We start from the raw sequence: 20,273 nt of genomic DNA, 5'->3' as shown, positions 1-20,273 counted from the left end.
TTGTGAAATGATTAAATAGTATGAATAAGTTGGTAACCCGTTGTATAAAAGTGATAATGCCCTCGAAGCCGGTGTTTGGAGTATATCTTGGCACAGTTTGCCAATATATCCTCCAAACATCGGCTTATCGGGCATTGTCACTTAATTAGAGTTCTAAGGAGAATAATGAAAGACATTGAAGGTGTGTAGCGCGGAGTGGAATTGACCTTCCACAGAGTTCCATTATTTTCCAGAGAACGCATGGAGCCCCGAGCTGATTGTCCCTTTTATACCATGACTATAATTTAACACGTTTACCATTAGAAATGGGTTCATTTGCTGTTGGAAATGTGTTCAACACCCACTGAAGTAGCTAGCAAGTTTACTAGATAGCTACAGTAGTTGCCATGGTAACCAAACAAACAGACGTGGTAACCAAACAAACAGACGTGGTAACCAAAACGTCAGTCCTAGCTTGCTATTATGAAAATCTAATTCAACAATACCAATACTGTTTTCAATTCGACTTTTGCTTTCAAAAGCAGCTCAAACAAAACATGTAAAAATTAACTATAGCCATTGAATTCTACCATGCAAACATACCGTGTGTTATAAGGGAAAAAAATGCACACTCTAGAATGCACTTCAGAAAGGAGTATTCAGCAATGCCATGGTATAATTAAGCAATAAGGCCCGAGAAGGTGTGGTATATGGCCAATATGCCAAGGCTAAGGACTGTTCTTAGACTCGACGCAACACGGAGTATACCACAGCCCTTAGCCGTGCTATATTGGCTATATATCACAAACCCCTGAGGTGACTTATTGCTATTATAAACTGGTTGCCAATGTAAGCAGGTAGCCTAGTGGTTAGAGTGTTGGGCCAGTAACCAAAAGGTTGCTGGATTGAATCCCCAAGCTGACATGGTAAAAATCTGTCGTTCTGCCCCTGAGCAAGGCAGTTAACCCACTACTCCCCAGGCACTGAAGACATAGCTGTTGATTAAGGCAGCCCCCTGCACCTCTCTTATTCAGAGGGGGTGGGTTAAATGCGGAAAACACATTTCAGTTGAAGGCATTCAATTGTACAACTGACTAGGTACAGTGCCTTGCATAAGTATTCACCCCCTTGGTATTTTTCCTATTTTGTTGCATTACAACCTGTAATTTAAATGAATTTGTATTTGTATTTCATGTAATGGACAAAATAGTCCAAATTGGTGAAGTGAAATTTAAAAAATTACTTGTTTCAAAAAATGTGTATGTATTTACCACCTTTGCTATGAAGCCCCTAAATAACATCTGGTGCAACCACTTACCTTCAGAAGTCACATAATTAGTTAAATAAAGTCCACCTGTGTGCAATCTACGTGTCACGTGATCTATCACATGATCTCAGTATATATACACATGTTCTGAAAGGCCCCAGAGGCTGCAACACCACTAAGCAAGGGGCACCACCAAGCAAGCTGAACCATGAAGATCAAGGCTCTCTCCAAACAGGTCAGGGACAAAGTTGTGGCGAAGTACAGATCAGGGTTAGGTTATAGAAAAATATCAGAAACTTTTAACATCCCACGGAGCACCATTCAATCCATTAATAAAAAATGTAAAGAATATGGCACCACAACAAACCTGCCAAGAGAGGGCCGCCCACCAAAACCTATAGACCAGGCAAGGAGGGCAATAATCAGAGGCAACAAAGAGACCAAAGATAACCCTAAAGGAGCTGCAAAGCTCAACAGAGGAGATTGGAGTATCTGCCCATAGGACCACTTTAAGCCGTACACTCCACAGAGCTGGGCTTTACAGAAGAGTATCCAGAAAAAAGCCATTGCTTAAAGAAAAAAATAAGCAAACACGTTTGGTGTTCGCCAAAAGGCATGTGGGAGACTCCCCAAACATATGGAAGAAGGTACTCTGGTTAGATGAGACAAAAATGTTGCTTTTTGTCCATCAAGGAAAACTCTATATCTTGTGCAAACCCAACACCCCCCATCACCCCGAGAACACCATCCCCACAGTGAAGCATGGTGGTCGCAGTATCATTCTGTGGGGATGTTTTTCATCGGCAGGGACTGGGAAACTGGTCAAAATTGAAGGAATGATGGATGGCACTAAATACAGGGAAATTCTTGAGGGAAACCTGTTTTGGTCTTCCAGAGATTTGAGACTGGGACGGAAATTCCCCTTCCAGCAGGACAATGACCCTGAGCATACTGCTAAAGCAACACTTGAGTGGTTTAAGGAGAAACATTTAAATGTCTTGGAATGGCCTAGTCAAAGCCCAGACCTCAATCCAATTGAGAATCTGTGGTATGATTTAAAGATTGCTGTACACCAGCAGAACCCATCCAACTTGAAGGAGCTGGAGCAGTTTTGCCTTGACGAATGTGCCTATATGTGCCAAGCTTATAGAGACATACCCCAATAGACTTGCAGCTGTAATTACTGCAAAAAGTGGCTCTACAAATTATTGACTTTGGGGTGAATAAGTACGTTTTCTGTTTTTTGTCTTATTTTTTGGTTTGTTTCACAATAAAAAAATATTTTGCATCTTCAAAGGGTATATCAAAGGCGGGTATAGCATGTTATGTATATCAAATTATACAAACCCCCCAAAGATCTATTTTAATTCCAGGTTGTAAGGCAATCTGGAAAAATGCCAAGGAGGGTGAATACTTTCTCAAGCCACTCTATCCCCCTTTCCCTAATTAGAGCAGTAAAAATAAATGTTTTGTTATACCCGTGGTAAACGGTCCGATATACCACGGCTGTTAGCCAATCAGCATTCAGGGCTCGACCCACCCAGTTTATAAAACAATATACGGTGCATTCGGAAAGTATTCAGACCCCTTCACTTTTTCCACATTTTGTTACGTTACTGCCTTATTCTAAAATTGATTATATAAATAAAAATCCTCATCAATACCCCATAATGATAAAGCAAAAACAGGTTTTTAGAAATTTTTGCAAATGTTTAAAAAAAATGAAACATCACATTTTCATAAGTATTCAGACCCTTTGCTATGAGACTCAACATTAAGCTCAGGTGCATCCTGTTTCCATTGATCATCCTTGAGATGTTTCTACAACTTGACTGGATTCCACCTGTGGTAAATTCAATTGATTGAACATGATTTGGAAAGGCACACACCTGTCTGTATAAGGTCCCACAGTTGACAGTGCATGTCAGAGCAAAAACCAAGCCATGAGGTCAAAGGAGTTGTCTGTAGAGCTCCGAGACAGGATGGTGTCGAAGCACAGATCTGGGGAAGGGTTCCAAAACATTTCTGCAGCATTGAAGATCCCCAAGAACCCAGTGCACTGTAATAAGATAAACACATTCCCTCAGCCCTCCTAGCCTCAACAGTTGTCATTGTGCATGTCATTGTCTAGGCCACGTGTCACAAACTCAAGGCCAGGTGCCGGATCCAAATAAAACGACATTGAACTGACGAAAACCAAAACAAACTGTTTAGAAATGGTAATAGCCCTACATTTCTAGTATCTTCACTCTGTCCAGCTTGACAACAGTCATCGAAATGAAATATATACGGTCAGGGAGCATCGAAAATTCCAAAAGCGATGGATAGAGGACTATATTTTGCTAATGATGGCGAGATAATATATTCAATTTTAAGTGCGGCCCTCCGGACCTCAATGAAGACTGAATGCGGCCCGCGGGGAAAATGAGTTTTACGCCCCTGGTCTAGGCTAATGAACAAAACCTAAATGGTATTTTTGTTTTGTGTGTGTGTGTGTGTGTGTGTGTGTGTGTGTGTGTGTGTGTGTGTGTGTGTGTGTGTGTGTGTGTGTGTGTGTGTGTGTGTGTGTGTGTGTGTGTGCGTGTGTGCGCGGGTGCATTTTTGTGTGTGTCTTCCCTGCAGTGGCACGCTCTGACCCGGGAGGAACAGGCTAAATACTATGAGCTGGCCAGGAAGGAGCGGCAGCTACACATGCAGCTCTACCCCAGCTGGTCCGCCAGAGACAACTACGTAAGGCCCGCCTTTTCCTGGTTACACACACGCAGCATGATCACCCCACCCTGCCACCTGTCAATCAATGAGGCTAGTGGCTACACATAGAAATATCAACATATTGTATCTAATCATATTTATTTGCCGCATTTCCAAGGTTTGGTCACGTATCAGTGCAGACATTGTTAGAGAGACTAGTTTACGACCATATTGTTATGACCAGCGTCATAACCTCTATGACCAGTGTTATAATCTCTTGGCATGCCATTCCTTTAGAGTGGGTTTTGAGAATGAGATAGAGTGTACTGGACATTAGTTGGTCAGACATGGCTGTTCAGCACTGTTCAGTGAGGTGATTTAATTGGCTGTTGAGTGCTTTGCTGTTAGGGACGCATGACGAGCTCCGCTTTTATTACACATAGCATTACACAGTCAGCTGCAAACCTCCCGCTCCCCTCTCATCTCTGTATTACTATAATAGGTTTTTTAACCACTGGTAGTTATATACATGGAGGGCACCTTTGTACTGTTGTAACTGGACCTTAGTATAAGTGCACTGTCTGTGAAATCTGTAATTAGTAGTGGGCTTGTAGACTGAGTTAAGAAGTAGTGTAGTGAATCCCTTGCTTCAAATACTGTGCAGATGAATATGATGTGTATTAGAGAGACATGTCTCTAAGAACGTCTCTGTTATGTGTGTTAGCTTAATGCTGCTTAACTACCCTTCTGTGCTGTGCTCAATTGTGAAGTTGCTGTTGAATTCTTCCAGGAGGCGGGCCTTAGAGAGGGCGCGGGGGAAAAGAATAAAGCTGATTGGGTAGGGCACACATTTTACCCCACTTACCCGCTCTACTAACAGCAGGGTGGCTTTGGCTTGCTCTCCTCCTCAGGCGGTGGGGCGGTGGGGTTCGGATTGTAGAGAGGGAGAGGACTGCTGGGAGCTGGGCTGGAGAGGCTTTCTGGGCTTTGGGGGACCATTATTAGGCTTTACCTCCCTTAGGGCAGGCACAGAGGGGTGGAGGTGGCTTATGTTATGTAAGTTATGCTATGTATCTGGATGTGTTTCTATGGGAGGTGGTTTTCCTGGACTACATAATTGCCAATGTTCGCTCACCCCATATGAAAACAGACCGGATGAGTCACAAAGGGAGAGAGAGCTCACTTTCTTGCTTTCCTGGAGATCTTTTACACAGCCTATTTTCCTTTCCTTGGCTTGATAAAGTTTTGGGGTTTTGTATCATAACACACCATAGGGGCTTGGCTCTCTCATTTCTCTCTGTCTCTTGGCTGTGGATAGTCAGTTAGCTGGTTAGGGTAAAGAGGGTTACGAGCTGGTCGTGGTGGCATTCTCAATGAGGTGAAATGTGCATGAAGCTTTTACTGCTGCATCTGATTTAGTATCAAATCAGATGAATATGATGCAACGTACTGTGGATAATGTTTTTATGTGAAGGTAAATGTCACTATTTAACACTTGAATGTATGTTTCCCTGCATGTTTCTTCATATTTCAAAGATGGGAAAATACAGCCAGAGACAATATTGTCCCAAAACGCATTAGAATTAATGGCAACTCTATAATAATAGAATAGAATAAAATAGTAACGCTATTCCAAGTCGAGGTCGCGACCCCTTGATAAGAAATGGAAATGCAATGAATTAAAATGACCCATTTTAAGGCTGTGCCATTACATTTGGGGTGAGGTGGGGTCGTGAGAATGTCTTGGGGGGAAAAATGGGGTCCCCAGAAATTCTGGCTGAAAAAATGGGCTCGCCGCTGAAAAAGTTTGAATACCAATGCTTTATTGTGACCGTATAGATAACACTTTATTTGAATAGTCCCAAGCAGATGGTTGGTAGATGTTCAGTAGATACTACCAACAACAATGATAATAATAATAATCATCGATTTATTTTATATAGAGCTTTTAATTACAAGTCAAATCTTAAAGTCGCTTTACAAACAAAATAATAAATTAAAAAAATTAACAAAACAAATATAGGGATTTGGCAGTTCTTGGGCGAAGGTCTTCCACAACTTTAGATGAAAGACAGTTCAGAAATGTAGTATCTTGAGAGGAGGGAACATAGATGGTACAGCCAGGCAGGGAGATAGAGACATCAGACAGACAGGCCACAGAGCTCTTCATCAGCCCCCTCATCATACTCAACAGTCACAGCTCTTCCTCCTCCGTGGGTACACTCTTAGAAAAAAGGGTTTCAAAAGGGTTCTTCGGCTGTCCCCATAGGAAAACCCTTTTTTGATTCCAGATCTGTGAAAAGGGTTTTTACATGGAACCCAAAACGCTACTATTTGGAACCAAAGGGGTTCTACCTGGAACCAACAAGGGTTCCTTCAACGGGTTCTCCAATGGGGACAGCGGAAGAACCGATTTGGGTTCTAGATAGCACCATTTTTTCTAAGAGCGTATGATGGATCGTCCACTACTGAAATGTACCACGCACCTGGGTGATGCTTCGGCACTGTAAAACGCCATTAAGACCACGCCACCTCAGCAGTGGTTCAGAAAAGCCCTCAACAAAACGAGCCTTTAGGAACTGGGGCAGGGTGTGAAAAATCATTTTAGCCAGCTTGCCAAGCCAAATATAAACTGGTTTGCCATAATCAGTCCTGCAATTTCGTGGGTCAGCACCAGATATTTCAGTTGATCCATTTTTTATTTCACCTTTATTTTACCAGGCAGGTCAGTTAAAAGAAAAAATGTATTATTTTCAATGACGGCCTAGGAACAGTGGGTTAACTGCCTTGTTCAGGGGCAGAACGACAGATTTTCACCATGTCAGCTCGGGTATTCAATCTTGCAACCTTTCGGTTACTAGTCCAACGCTCTAACCACTAGGCTACCTGCCGCCCCATTTATCAACAAGTTATCAACAACAACAAAAAAAGTTTGATTCAAAAATGCAATTAAAAACACTTAAAAACAATAAATATGTACAATATTTACAGAGCTCTCTGCCAAGGCTACCTCACGGCGCCATGGCAACCACGGACCGCAGCAACTTAATAATTAATTTAATATATAATATTATTATTATTATGTATATTATATTATTATTAATTCATTAACATAAGATGTTCAATAAATGTCATCAAAATGTCAACTAACTATCCACTAACAACAACCCTCAACTTAGAAAACAGTTGCTTATCAACAGACGATTTTATCTGAAGCGACTTAATCATGCATACATTTGACATATGGGTGGTCAAGGGAATCGAACCTACTACCCTGACGTTCCAAGCGTCACACTCTACCAACTGAGATACAAAGGACCACTAGTTCTGCTACAGTCTTAACCCCTTCCCAGACACAAGCCAGAAAACCCGGGTAGTCATGTGATCTGTTAGCAAAACAGGAAGTCAAGGTCCACCTACGCAGTCGTGGGGTTTTCTTCCGCAAGCCGTAACCACACACACACAATGCTTTAGGGAGCAGTGAGGGTAGATGCGTCTAGGCATCCAAGAGCTGTTCCCACATCCTCTCCCCAATATGAGACTTTAGACTTTATGACTCTCCTCATGTGAACAACCCCAACCATACTATTAAGGCCCCACTGTATAGCCCATGGAGTTTACAGCAATATTACTATAGATCATTCGAGTTCTTTCCCTTCTCTTCTCTTCTGCTGTCATTGTAACTTGTGGCCTAAGTGATCATAAAGTGCCCTCAGACCCCCCTTCCACGACTTGTGAATTGGGCCGTCTCTGGTACAGTTGACTTAAGTCTCATGAACATGGTGAATATCACGACGTGGTTCTCCCATGGTCTTCATCGAGATGTCACTGACAGATACTGTCCCGGTGGTGTATAGGACCCCGTCCCCCCTACTGACTCTCTGTGCGTTTGGTCGTGTGTTCCAACAGGGCAAGAAGAAGAGAAGAAAAAGAGAGAAGCAGCAGGACTCCACCACAGGTAATGTTCAATTAACAACCTTCAACATCCTCTCAGGCCAAACCACCACGCTTCAATACAATATACCAAAACTTCAAGCCCTATTCTAGCGTTTGAAACAACTTCACTGGTCGACTATCCTCTACTCGGACTGGGTCTCTGCTACTCTTAACTCGCCGAGTTTGAACGCATGGCAGACTTCCCACTTGAAGTGTTCCTCTCTTCCCTAGTGTCCTCAATGCCTGTTGTGAATGGAGCTCCTGCTCCCTTTACTCTGTTCTGGCTGCAGTTATGGGTTGTTGTTGTTGACTCCTGCTCAGTAATTGGGGACTAACAGTCTGGTTTGATGGCTCTCTGATTTACCATCTCTGTCAATGCGTCAACGTCTGCCCTGACCTCTTTATCTGATCTGCTCTGCTCTGCTCTCTCTCTCTCTCTCTCTCTCTCTCTCTCTCTCTCTCTCTCTCTCTCTCTCTCTCTCTCTCTCTCTCTCTCTCTCTCTCTCTCTCTCTCTCTCTCTCTCTCTCTCTCTCTCTTTCTTGCTCTCTCTTCAACTCTTCCTCTCTTTCCTCTCTTTCCTTACTTCTTTCCTATGCGCATGTTGCCTTGTGCTCAGACCCTGGCTCTCCTAAGAAATGCAGAGCTCGCTTCGGCCTCAACCAACAAACGGACTGGTGTGGTCCCTGCAGGTGTGTATCTCTCGCCCTCTCGCTCTGCTACCCCTCTCTCCCTCTGTGAGCGTGCCTCAGCCCACTGCTGTGCTCTGCTCTGCATGCACTCATCTCACTAACCCTGTGACCCACGTCGCCCCCTACAGGTAGAGAACCCCAGCGTACTGGGGTGTCAGGAGGCTGTATTATTGGAAACTAAAGCTGCTTTGCTGGCTGGTGATGGGGTGGGTGTCTCCTCAGGGATTTGTGGGGGATGATGGGTGATGATGATCAAAGGAAAGTGGGAGAGAGGTCCTGTAGGTCTGAGGGGAGGAAAGGGATTCACACATAGAGTTGAAGTCGGAAGTTTACATACACTTTGGTTAGAGTCGTTAAAACTCGCTTTTCAACCACTCCACAAATTTCTTGTTAACAAACTATGGTTTGGCAAGTTGGTTAGGAAATCTACTTTGCGCATGACACAAGTAATTTCTCCAACAATTGTTTACAGACAGATTATTTCACTTATAATTCACTGTATCACAATTCCAGTGGGTCAGAAGTTTACATACACTAAGTTGACTGTGCCTTCAAACAACTTGTAAAATTCCAGAAAAGGATGTCATGGCTTTAGAAGTTTCTGATAGGCTAATTGACATCATTTGAGTCAATTGGAGGTGTACCTGTGGATGTATTTCAAGGCCTACCTTCAAACTCAGTGCCTCTTTGCTTGACATCATGGGAAAATCAAAAGAAATCAGCCAAGACCTCAGAAAATAATTGTAGACCTCCACAAGTCTGGTTCATCCTTGGGACTAATTTCCAAACGCCCGAAGGTACCACGTTCATCTGTACAAACAATAGTATGCAAGTATAAACACCATGGGACCACGCAGCCGTCATATCGCTCAGGAAGGAGACGCATTCTGTCTCCTAGAGATGAACGTACTTGGGTGCAAATCAATCCCAGAACAACAGCAAAGGACCTTGTGAAGATGCTGGAGGAAACAGGTACAAAGTATCTATATCCACAGTTAAATGAGTCCTATATCGACATAACCTGAAAGGCCGCTCAGCAACGAAGAAGCCACTGCTCCAAAACCACCATAAAAAAGCCAGACTACAGTTTGCAACTGCACATGGGGACAAAGATCGTACTTTTTGGAGAAATGTCCTCTGGTCTGATGAAACAAAAATAGAACTGTTTGTCCATAATGACCATCGTTATGTTTGGAGGAAAAAGGGGGAGGCTTGCAAGCCGAAGAACACCATCCCAAACGTGAAGCATGGTGGTGGCAGCATTATGTTGTGGGGGTGCTTTGCTGCAGGAGGGAATGATGCACTTCACAAAATAGATGGCATAATGAGGATGGAAAATTATGTGGATATATTGAAGCAGCATCTCAAGACATCAGTTAAAGCTTGGTCGCAAATGGGTCTTCCAAATGGACAATGACCCCAAGCATACTTCCAAAGTTGTGTCAAAATGGCTTAATGACAACAAAGTCAAGGTATTGGAGTGGCCATCACAAAGCCCTGACCTCAATCCTATAGAAAATGTGTGGGCAGAACTGAAAAAGCGCGTGCGAGCAAGGAGGCCTACAAACCTGACTCCGTTACACCAGTTCTGTCAGGAGGATTGGGCCAAAATTCACCCAACTTATTGTGGGAAGCTTGTGGAAGGCTACCCAAAACGTTTGACACAAGTTAAACAATTTAAAGGCAATGCTACCAAATACTAATTAAATGTATGTAAACTTCTGACCCACTGGGAATGTGATGAAATAAATAAAAGCTGAAATATGTCATTCTCTCTACTATTATTCTGACATTTCACATTCTTAAAATAAAGCGGTGATCCTAACTGACCTAAGACAGGGCATTTTTACTGGGATTAAATGTCAGGAATTGTGAAAAAAACAGAGTTTAAATGTATTTGGCTAAGGTGTATGTAAACTTCCGACTTCAACTGCAGCTGTTCTCTGCTTAAAACAGATATTTATTGATTATGCTATTGGTAGAAATGACAAAGCAGGCATTTTTTAAATTTATTTACAGTGGATGGAGGATCAGTCATGCTCATCATCAGTGCCTTTTTTTTTAACAACTCAATCTCTTCTCCTTTATTCCTTTACACATCTGCACACTCAAAGTCACATCAGTGTAGAGGTATCTGCCCTGCCTTCCCCACCATGCCGTCACATCATGGAAATCTCCTGACCACTGTGCGTGTTGTATGTGTGTTGTGCTGCAAAAGAACAAAGGGAGGTGAATGTGGTTAGAGCGAATCCTGATCACCGCAGATGAACGCACACACAGACACACACAATCTCGCACATGCACCGCCGCTCTGCACTTTGATGCCATTTCTCATGCTCATCTGCCTTCAACTTTCTCCATTCATGCGGTCAGGCAGTGCAGCTTTTGATAGTGAACTCTGACATTTAGAATCGCTCTCTCTTCCTCCCCATCTCTAAATATTTCCTCGCACCTTCTCTTGCGCAGGCACTAAGTGACTCATGTTGGGTTCTGGTAATAATCATGGGATATGGCGTGACGCTTTGGTTTTAACGAAGAGGCAAACAACCGTTGTTCACTTTCAATTTAGCTTAGAAAACAACATTTCTAATGATCACGAGAACAACCACAAAAATCATTCATGATTTGAAGGAAATGGTGGTGGATGATCTATGAAAACATATTTGATGGTATTCAATGGATTTTCTCTTTTGGGGTCTTCAAACTCAATTCAAATCATGTTGAAAACAGTAAAAAAAAAGTTCATTTTGGTGACGCTTTGCATCCACGCTTTATTCACAGATAACTCTCTTGACTGTTCCTAGGAGGAAAAAGAAGTGCATTCGATACCTTCAAGGAGGATGGTGCGCCAGCCCCACTTCTTCCGATGGAAGCGCTATAGACTCGCCCCCCTCCCCCGTCGACGGCGTCCCCCTTCAGCACCCCTCCCTGCCCAGCTCGCCCTCGCCTGCTTCCCCCTCACACATCCCTCTGCACCCCCAGCCCAGCAAACAACACACACCCCGTATCCTCTTAAAACCCAAGACCACAGAACTCTCTCTCAAAGCTTTAATAGAATCATCCCAACAGCACGACAATCTCAATCATCATCATCATGACTGTACCCTGCCCAAGTCTCACTAGCCAGCCTCACCTGTCCTGTCCCCTCTCACACTTCCTCGCACCATCCCAACACCCCGCCAGATAGACAGACAAAGCCCAACGTCATCCGGACCAAACAAGGAGTGGGGAGCAAAACGCTGGAGAAAAGACCTTCACCACAAACATCCAAAAACAATGACAGAGCTTTGTGTCTGGGAGAGGATGCTGACTTCTGACTGATTTACTCAGTGCTCATGTCATTTTAATATTGCCGGGATGATAACTGCTTCTCTTCCTCACTGCCTAAAATCGAATTGATTCCATTTCCAAAGATTTTTACAGAGGAGTACGGTACTCCTCCTTTTCATAAGACTTTCAGACGTGTCAAAGGAACCTTTTCCAGAATAGATAGTATTTATATTGATTAATGATGTCGTATAAGGTTGAAGCTTCAAGGTAGTGACAGTGTTTTTCACTGTGTCGACATGTTCTTGTCTCCCCTCGGAGAGACTCATCTCTATGTTATGTTCATTTGTTTTAGGCACTTCCTGCTTGTCAGTCAAATTCTTGCTAAATACATTATTTTGATGTAGGCCCCTCACAGAGAATTAAAACATCATTGGTGTTTGTTCATAAGGATGCAGTTTGGGAGATTAATTTGTTTCCTGGTGTCAAAAAGCCTCCATTATATAATAAAAAATGAAATTCGGCAGTCCTAAACTGCCTCTGTCTGACTGAACATTCTATAATCCGGGGTTTCTAAAACTATGGGTCAGGACCTAAAGTGAGACTCTGGGATGTTAGAGGTGTTAGAGATGGTAGAGGAAACTCTGGGATGTTAGAGGTGGGTCGCAATTTATGAGAATACATCTACATTCATACACTATTTCTTCTTAATTTGGTTCAATGGAGGACGATTTGAGTCACAAGAGGACTGTTAATTTCTCATTTGGGTCTCAAGCTGAAAAAGAGTAAAGAACCCTGCTGTAAACTAAAGACCAAATGAGTACTATATTTCATTGTGTTGTAAAGCTGTTGAATTCCCTACATAAAATGTATGTTTTGTTATGTAAAAGAATGAACTTTTTCTCCCAAAGTTGTTTCTTCAGTCTCTAATTTCAGTTTTCCACTAAAAGCAATATATAATTTATTTTACACCCATCTTCTCAGAGAAAAACACATTTTGTGCATAAGTTTTGCATTAGCTTTTTCTTTCATTGAAGTTATCAGAGCTGTGTCAATCCTTTTCAGTGTGTTCATGTTCCACCTAAGTGTACCAAAAATATATGTGAAAAACAATGGCTTTAATTTACTGCTTGCAAGTGTCAAACCCTGCTTACTTTGGAGATACTGTAGGCGGTGTACAGCAAGGCTTTTCTGTTTGTTCAATCAATGTCTAGTCCATCAGAGGGTGCTCTAATGTTAACACACATCTTAGATTTGGGGACTGCTCGTATCAGAACGACCACACATAAAAAAGGTGTACTGATGTGTCTTTTCAATTTTTTTTTTACACATTGAAAGACTTCTGCCTTTGATGTGCTCATTTTTGTTCGATGTATTAAAGTATTTTGAAAATCTGGATCAGTTTCCTCACTATTTCCCCATTAGATGTACAATCACAAACAGCAGCAGACAGACATTATTTTAAGTAATTTATTAACTCCTGGAATTCAATGGTTGTTAACCCTAAATGTCATCTTCAGAGCAGAACTGAGAAAATATTCCAATAGTACTAAGCTTGGTAAATACCATAAGTTGAGTGACAAACAGATCGCACACATTTACTTCTTCGACAAGCACTTCCAATCCACAGGACATTTTGCACATGTTTACCCCCACTTCAAATCTCCTACGACAGCTTGTCTCTTTATCACGACTTTAAGAAGACAGCACAGAAGAGGCTGCATTTACAAAATTCTGCACTGCGCTATCATTTCAGTCAAAAAAAAGCTATTTATTCAGTTGACAAAAAAAAGAAAGATATTCGGTAAAAAAAAAAAAAAACAACTATAGCAATTCAAAAAAGGAGTTAAATTGTAAAGACCAGACTATGCATCTCATGTGAATATGTGAAGTAACATTTGTAAAAACATGAAATAGCTTATTAAATTATTTTTGCACAAGCAATAGAAATGGTCATGCTATGGAGTACATAAGGGGGGGGGCGCTCTAATAGACTATGATGTAATATTACAACGTATGAACAGCGCAGTGCAACCAGTTAATGGAACAATCCTTTCAGTGTGTTAGTGTTGGCATGATCCTCCTTTATTTCTCTTCACACCACTGGTTCTCCTTGCGTACCTGTGGGGGGAAGCAGCACACACTGTCACATGGCTCAAATGTATATTATCACAAGGCAGCTCCGCATTCAGGACTGCGATTCTGCCCTAAATAACACCGTATTCATTTTATATACTACTTTTGACCAGGGCCTATAGGGCCCGTCAAAAAAAGTAGTGCACTGTGACTGTATAGGGTGCCGTGTGGGACATCCTGAAAACCACATAAGGGCGTATTACCTGGGCTTCCTCCTCCTCTGTGAAGTCATTTTTGATATTGAACGTCTTCCTGATCTCCTCTGGGGTCTTGCCTTTTATCATGTTGGCCACCGTCTTGCAGGTAACATCTAGCAGTCCTTTGATGTCCAAATAGTTTGCGGCCTAAACATTAAAACAATTATTATAATAATGGGAGGATGAGGATGAAAAGAAAACAACTGCAAATACTGCCTTTCAAGTGAACTACTGCAGCCCTGGGCTTAGGCCGCGTAAACAGGTCTCGGGAGCTGGGTAAAACCTACTACTCAAATGACAGACTTGTGTTACAGTTCCTAGAAGCCCTGAGCGCTACAAGAACATATTGCGCAAATCACTACACAAGAGCCATGCAAGGCTGCTTGTTTAACTTCATATGCACATAGCTGATACTTCCTGAGCCGCTTACACACAGGAAGAGAAAACGCAGCCGTCTCCATGCGTTTCTACGCTAAGCCGGTGGCAGATTTGTCTCCCACCTCGGCGGCAGCAGCACAGGGAGGGACGGCACATGCACAGGGAATTTCTCTGACACTCAAATTCAAATATTTGCCACCTGTGCCTCCCCTCGGTGACCAATCAAATTACAGGGAGATGGATCCCTTTTTCTGGGGTGTTTCATTGGATAATCCAGTGGTTTCATAGTGGAGGTGTTTTGTACCACCAGAGTTTAAGATTTTGGATAAAGTGTCGGCAACTTTATTGACTGTGTGTGTTAGGCTCTTTAGTAATGACCTACTACTACCTCCAGTTATAACTTTATTAAGCACCTACTAGCTTAACTGGTGTGGTATGTTCAGCTAAGCCATTGCCTAAATTCAAGACCTGAGACACTTCCACTTTGTATGTGTACAGGTGTCAAACTGTTTCTGTGAGTGAGTGGCAGGGGGGGTGGGGTGGTAGGTACACACCAGAATGAGTTCGAAGAGGGTCCCTTGGTCCACTTTGAGGAATTCCTGGTCCCAGACGGGAATGTCGTCCGTCCTCTTCTCCTTGTTCTCGTCATCCTCGGGGGGAGGGGGGTCATCTTTATGGTGGGTGCACCACTGGATCACCTGGAGGGAGGAAACGGAAGTGAGAAAGGAAACATGAAAAGGAACCACTATTCCTGGCGCACAGTCCGTGAATCAACAATCAGACACGCCGGGGCATCCATCTCCCACGGAGTTCAGTTTCAGAGGCCTAACTTGAGGACGGAGGTCAGAGCAGTTCTGTTTAGAGCCGTATGCTTCTGGCAGAGAGACACATGCTATTATACAGATGTAAGAAACAACAACAAAAAACCCGACATTAATTAAGTCTGGCAGACAATGTATAATTGTCTGACCATGCAAACATTTCCCCAAACAAAATGTAATTCATTAGCCACAAGGATACAGTTGCTGAACAAAGCAGCAGAAACAACATCAGCTTGTCCCTCAGTTGGAGACATGCACAAGACAGCATGAAACAATTCAACTGGGAGATGGAATAACAAAAATCATCTTTAATCCCACATCCCTTCACACAGTATAAATCCAATGAACACCGTCTACACCTTCAGCAGACAATCACACCATTTGATTTCTAGAGATTCGGACAGGCACAGATGACCAGTTGCATTTGTTCTTTCACATTGTAGACTGTGCCCAAGGCCAACTATCCCAACCATCTGTCCTCGAGCAAGGCTGCTCCTGTAAGTCGCTCTGGATAAGAGCGTCTGCTAAGTAATGTAATGATCGTGCATGGACCCTCACAGTGCCTCCCACATAGGTACGGATCCCTGTTACAGGTTTGGGAAAGTCATTCTGCCTACACGTTTGGCGTACATTGGTTTAAATAGTGCACAAATGTTTCACTTCCTGGAAAATCATCTAGTAGAAAAGGCTAAGAAGGGTTTGGGTTCAATTGAATAGTGCCGCTATGGATAGAAGTGATGTGCAACTAAACTGATAAAAGTGGAAATAGAGATAAGATAGCCCCAGCTCTGGTTGGGAGGAGGCACTTTACCTAAGGTTATCAATGTCCAACTCCCAACAGTTTGCCTGTCCCTCAGTCCATTGCACCAGATATGGGATAACTGTCAGACAGTGAGTCCACTTGCCTTCTTGAGGATGGCTGCATTCACATTCGGGAGGGGGACTGGATCATCATCTCCTTCATCATCCATACCCAAATCTGTCAAAGACAACCATTAGACAAGCACACAGATACTGCCAGACAGTATTGATAGCTGTACTTTAAATCAAATTGTATTTGTCACATGCGCCGAATACAACAGGTACAACACCTTCCCACAAAATGCTTACTTACAAGCCCTTAACCAACAATACAGTTCAAGAAATAGAGTTCAGAAAATATTTACTATATACATCTTCAAATAACAAGATTTTCACATTAATATAGGGTGTCGAATCAAAAATGCATCTTTTGACCAATGGGTAAAATAATATGTACATTTTGTAGATGATCCTCTATGAAAACCAATGGTCCAAATCTCAAGTCTATATCCAATCAGATAAAATGTTATTGGTCACATGTGCCGAATACAACAGGCATAAACTTTACAGTGAAATGCTTACTTACGAGCCCATTCCCAACAATACAATAAAAAACAAATATTTGCACCAAAAAAAAAGGAAACAGTAACACAAAATAATGAGGCTATACACAAGGAGTACCAGTACCAAGTCTATGTGCATGGGTACAAGGTAGTTGAGGTAATACAGTATGTACACGTGGGTAGGCAATCAGGATATATAAGAAACTGAGTAGCAAATCAAATCAAAATCAAATCAAATGTATTTATATAGCCCTTCGTACATCAGCTGATATCTCAAAGTGCTGTACAGAAACCCAGCCTAAAACCCCAAACAGCAAGCAATGCAGGTGTAGAAGCACGTAGCAGCAGTGTGAAGTGTGAAAGTGGTTCTGTGTGAGAGAGTGTGTGTGTGGCGTCAATATGCTTGTGTATGTTTTGTGTGTGAGCGTATGTAGTGTGTGTTGGAGTGTCAGTGTAGTATGTGTGAGTCTGTGGGTAGAGTCTAGTGGGTGTGCATAGAGCCAGTGCAAAACAATTCAGATACATAAATAAAGGAGATCGATGTAAACTGTCCAGGTGGCCATTTGATTAACTGTTCAGCAGTCTTAAGGCTTGAAGCTGTTCAGGTGCCTTTTGATCCCAGACGGTACCACTTGCTGTGCAGTAGCAGAGAAAAGAGACTATGACTTGGGTGGCTGGAGTCTGACTATTTTTAGAGCCTTCCTCTGACACCACCCGGTATAGAAGTCCTGGATGGCAGGGAACTCTGCCCAGTACATCCAGTGATGTACTGGGCCGTACATGATGTACTGGGCCGTATGCACTACCCTCTGTATTGCCTTGCAGTCAGATGACAAGCAGTTGCCATACCAAGCGGTGATGTAGCCAGTCAAGATGCCTTCATTGGTGCAGCTATGTAACTTTGAGGATCTGAGGACCCCTGCCAAATCTTTTCAGCCTCCATTCAAAACTTACTGGGAGTTACAAGTTACCCTTGTTGGATGGTCAAAATTTGCATGAATAAATCAATGGAGGCCAGAGAAGAAGAAAAAAAGTTCCCAAAAATATGAAAAACAGCATTGTCAGCTAGGCTGGATGCTGTGCGAGAATTAAGGCTACCTGACAGGGTCACCGGTGAACTCATCATCTTTCTTCTCAAATCCAGAGGACATAAAACAATATAGAGGTAAGATAAATATCGATTATATCGATATCGACATGAGGTAGTATTTTCATTTTTTTGTATACACTGTTAAAACTCCAATAACCTTTGATGGGATTAAGGTAGTTTAATGGGGTTTTGACCATTGGTTTTCTTAGAGGAGTAACAACATAATTAACATGTTTTACCCACTGGTCAAAATATGCGTTTCGATTTGAACACCCTACTCATGTTACAACCACATGATCACAACAGAGTACATAGCTACATACCTTCCAGCATTGTCTTTATCGTAACAGACTGCTTTGCTATTTCCACATCCACCTCAAAGATCTCTCCATCTGAGCTTTGCAGTTTAATTGTGGGCATCTGTAAAACAGGAAAACTTTGTCAGTTTCAGGCTTCGCGTTAGCTAGCGGGGTAATGAACTACATTTTATAAACTACGTTTTATATAGGGTGACAGGCGAGCCCTGTATTCGGCTTACTGACAAGGGAACAGTTACGCTACCTTAGCTACCGTTAAGGTGGCTAGTTAGTAATTGGCTACGTTAGCTAACGTTAAGGTGGCTAGTTAGCTATTTCCAATCCTAGTTAGATAACGTTACTGTAGTCAGACAAGTAACGCCAGTTAATAGGTACCCAAACACTTGCCAGCCAAGTTCATGTTTCGGTAGACAGGCAAGTTAGTTAACTAACTAAGTAGTTCTACCTAGCTACGTTACCAGTTCACGCAACTGACTGTATAACGTTAGCGTGTGAAGCTAGCTAACGTTATCCAGCTAACTCAACATAGCTATCTAGCTTCGATTCCAGTCTGTTTCATGAACTAGGTACAGTAGTTAGCATTAACTTGTTTGGTTACTAACTACACATGCAGCCTGGGCAACTGTAAACACCCAGGATATCTGAAACAGGCATAGGCTGAAATTAGATTCAATACTAGCGCTACACTGTAAGTGGTAATAATTTCAGGTAACAGTAAGCTAACTAGTTAGCTACGTCAACCTTAGCCTGCTGTGCTAGCTGACAACGACTAGCTAACGACGTCGTCAGCAAGGCCTCGTCTTAGCAACCATATTCAAGTCATTTATATTTTCATTTAGATATAGGAATACTACATTTAAAACACAACTTATTTCACCAAGACATGCAACTAAATGGTGGTTACTTACTGCGATTTTTTTTAAAGCAAATCTAGATATAAAATGTTAAACGTCAACAGGGCCAGACCGAAGCACAGGTAATCACTGAAGCTGTGCTAGCTGCGCTTTGTCAAATGGAGCAGGTCGTCTTGTGATATGCCTGTGAGTGATTTCCCCCATTGACATTAAGGCAGAATTTCAAGTAATATTTATTAACATGATTGTCTTCTAATGTTATTTTTGTAATATTTTGTGCATTCTGTTCATTTTTGCGTCCAAAATATATACAATTATAGTATTATATGCACATTGTTGCTCTTTCATGATGTGTACTGCTCAGGTTCTGTCAATTTGTCCCAGCACAAAAACAAATTACCGTAATTGTTTTACTCTCTTTGTGCAGTCATATTAGCCAAGATGTTAGTATTTTTTCAATGCCATGACAGTAATTGTTTAATGTAAATATGCCTACACTTTGTTGTTGCAGTACTTGAATAGTAGGCCTATGAAGTATTGCATATAACATGTAGCTATAAATATTATGTAAAATATTATTCGCATATATAAAATACTATTCACGACAATGATCACTGATTCACAATCACACCTTTACCTTGACCGACATTCCTAGTTGTAATGTTGAGTCCTGCCGTGAGATGGCACTCTTTCCACATTATTTGTATATTATTATTTCCATGGTATCTTCTTCACTTATAATATTTAGGTGGGTGCTTAATATTTGCATTATATTCATGTGTGAATTGGAAATGTTTTTTTTTTGCATATACCAACTCCCCCTAAGACACCCTTCCGATCAATGGAGCATTTTTTTTATTTCACCTTTATTTAACCATGTAGGCCAGTTGAGAACAAGTTCTCATTTCCAACTGCAACCTGGCAAAGATAAAGCAAAGCAGTGCGACACAAACAACAACACAGAGTTACACATGGAATAAACAAATGTACAGTCAATAACACAATAGAAATAATCTATATACAGTGTGTGCAAATGAGGTAAGATTAGGGAGATAAGGCAATAAATAGGCCATAGTGGCGAAGTAATTACAATTGAGCAATTAAACACTGGAGTGATAGATGTGCAGAAGATGAATGTGCAAGTACAGATACTGGGGTGCAAAGGAGAAGAAAAAAAAGAACAATATGGGGATGAGGTAGTTGGATGGGCTATTTACAGATGGGCTATCTACAGGTGCAATGATCTGTGAGCTGCTCTGACAGCTGCTGCTTAAAGTTAGTGAGGG

General features: G+C 42.0%; 2 protein-coding genes across 13 annotated transcripts in view; one reads left to right on the top strand and one right to left on the bottom strand.

The window, feature by feature from the left end:
• The window catches only part of LOC110537729 (transcription factor 7-like 2), a 69,050-nt gene extending 55,828 nt beyond the window's left edge, over positions 1-13,222 (top strand). For 3 of the 11 annotated variants that reach the window (XM_021624066.2, XM_021624064.2, XM_036937734.1), the window contains 5 exons: positions 3,869-3,976; positions 4,728-4,775; positions 7,847-7,895; positions 8,491-8,563; positions 11,368-13,222. In XM_021624066.2, coding sequence (XP_021479741.2) covers positions 3,869-3,976; positions 4,728-4,775; positions 7,847-7,895; positions 8,491-8,563; positions 11,368-11,686 — 597 coding nt within the window. In that variant the 3' untranslated portion in view covers positions 11,687-13,222. Of the gene's footprint in view, positions 1-3,868; positions 3,977-4,727; positions 4,776-7,846; positions 7,896-8,490; positions 8,564-11,344 lie in introns of all 11 variants that reach the window. The other 8 variants (XM_021624065.2, XM_021624067.2, XM_021624070.2 and 5 more) reach the window with 6 other exon arrangements.
• A 64-nt stretch (positions 13,223-13,286) lies between these two features.
• On the bottom strand, positions 13,287-19,651 carry LOC110537730 (S-phase kinase-associated protein 1). Of its 2 annotated transcripts, none has more exons than XM_036937735.1 (6): positions 19,625-19,651; positions 18,140-18,236; positions 16,268-16,341; positions 15,096-15,239; positions 14,170-14,310; positions 13,287-13,951 (listed from the first exon to the last, which is right to left on the bottom strand). In XM_036937735.1, the coding sequence occupies exons 1-6, from the start codon at positions 19,634-19,636 to the stop codon at positions 13,916-13,918; spliced, it is 504 nt and encodes a 167-aa protein (XP_036793630.1). In that variant the 5' UTR covers positions 19,637-19,651; the 3' UTR covers positions 13,287-13,915. The 2 variants fall into 2 exon arrangements, with proteins under 2 accessions (XP_036793630.1, XP_021479750.1); XM_021624075.2 differs by lacking the exon at positions 19,625-19,651 and adding an exon at positions 19,042-19,198.
• Positions 19,652-20,273: the final 622 nt, after the last annotated feature.

The sequence above is a fragment of the Oncorhynchus mykiss genome, chromosome 12 (assembly GCF_013265735.2).
Source record: "Oncorhynchus mykiss isolate Arlee chromosome 12, USDA_OmykA_1.1, whole genome shotgun sequence".
Lineage (NCBI taxonomy): Eukaryota > Metazoa > Chordata > Actinopteri > Salmoniformes > Salmonidae > Oncorhynchus > Oncorhynchus mykiss.
The sequence above is the reverse complement of the archived record's forward strand: the minus strand, read 5'-3'. Positions and strand labels throughout refer to the sequence as shown.

Excerpts from the sequence above, each read along its gene's own strand:
- LOC110537730 (XM_036937735.1), bottom strand. Across the intron at positions 16,342-18,139 it reads GATAAAGACAATGCTGGAAG|ATTTGGGTATGGATGATGAA; the intron begins GTATGTAGCTAT and ends TGTCTTTGACAG. Across the intron at positions 13,952-14,169 it reads CAGAGGAGGAGGAAGCCCAG|GTACGCAAGGAGAACCAGTG; the intron begins GTAATACGCCCT and ends TTCCCCCCACAG.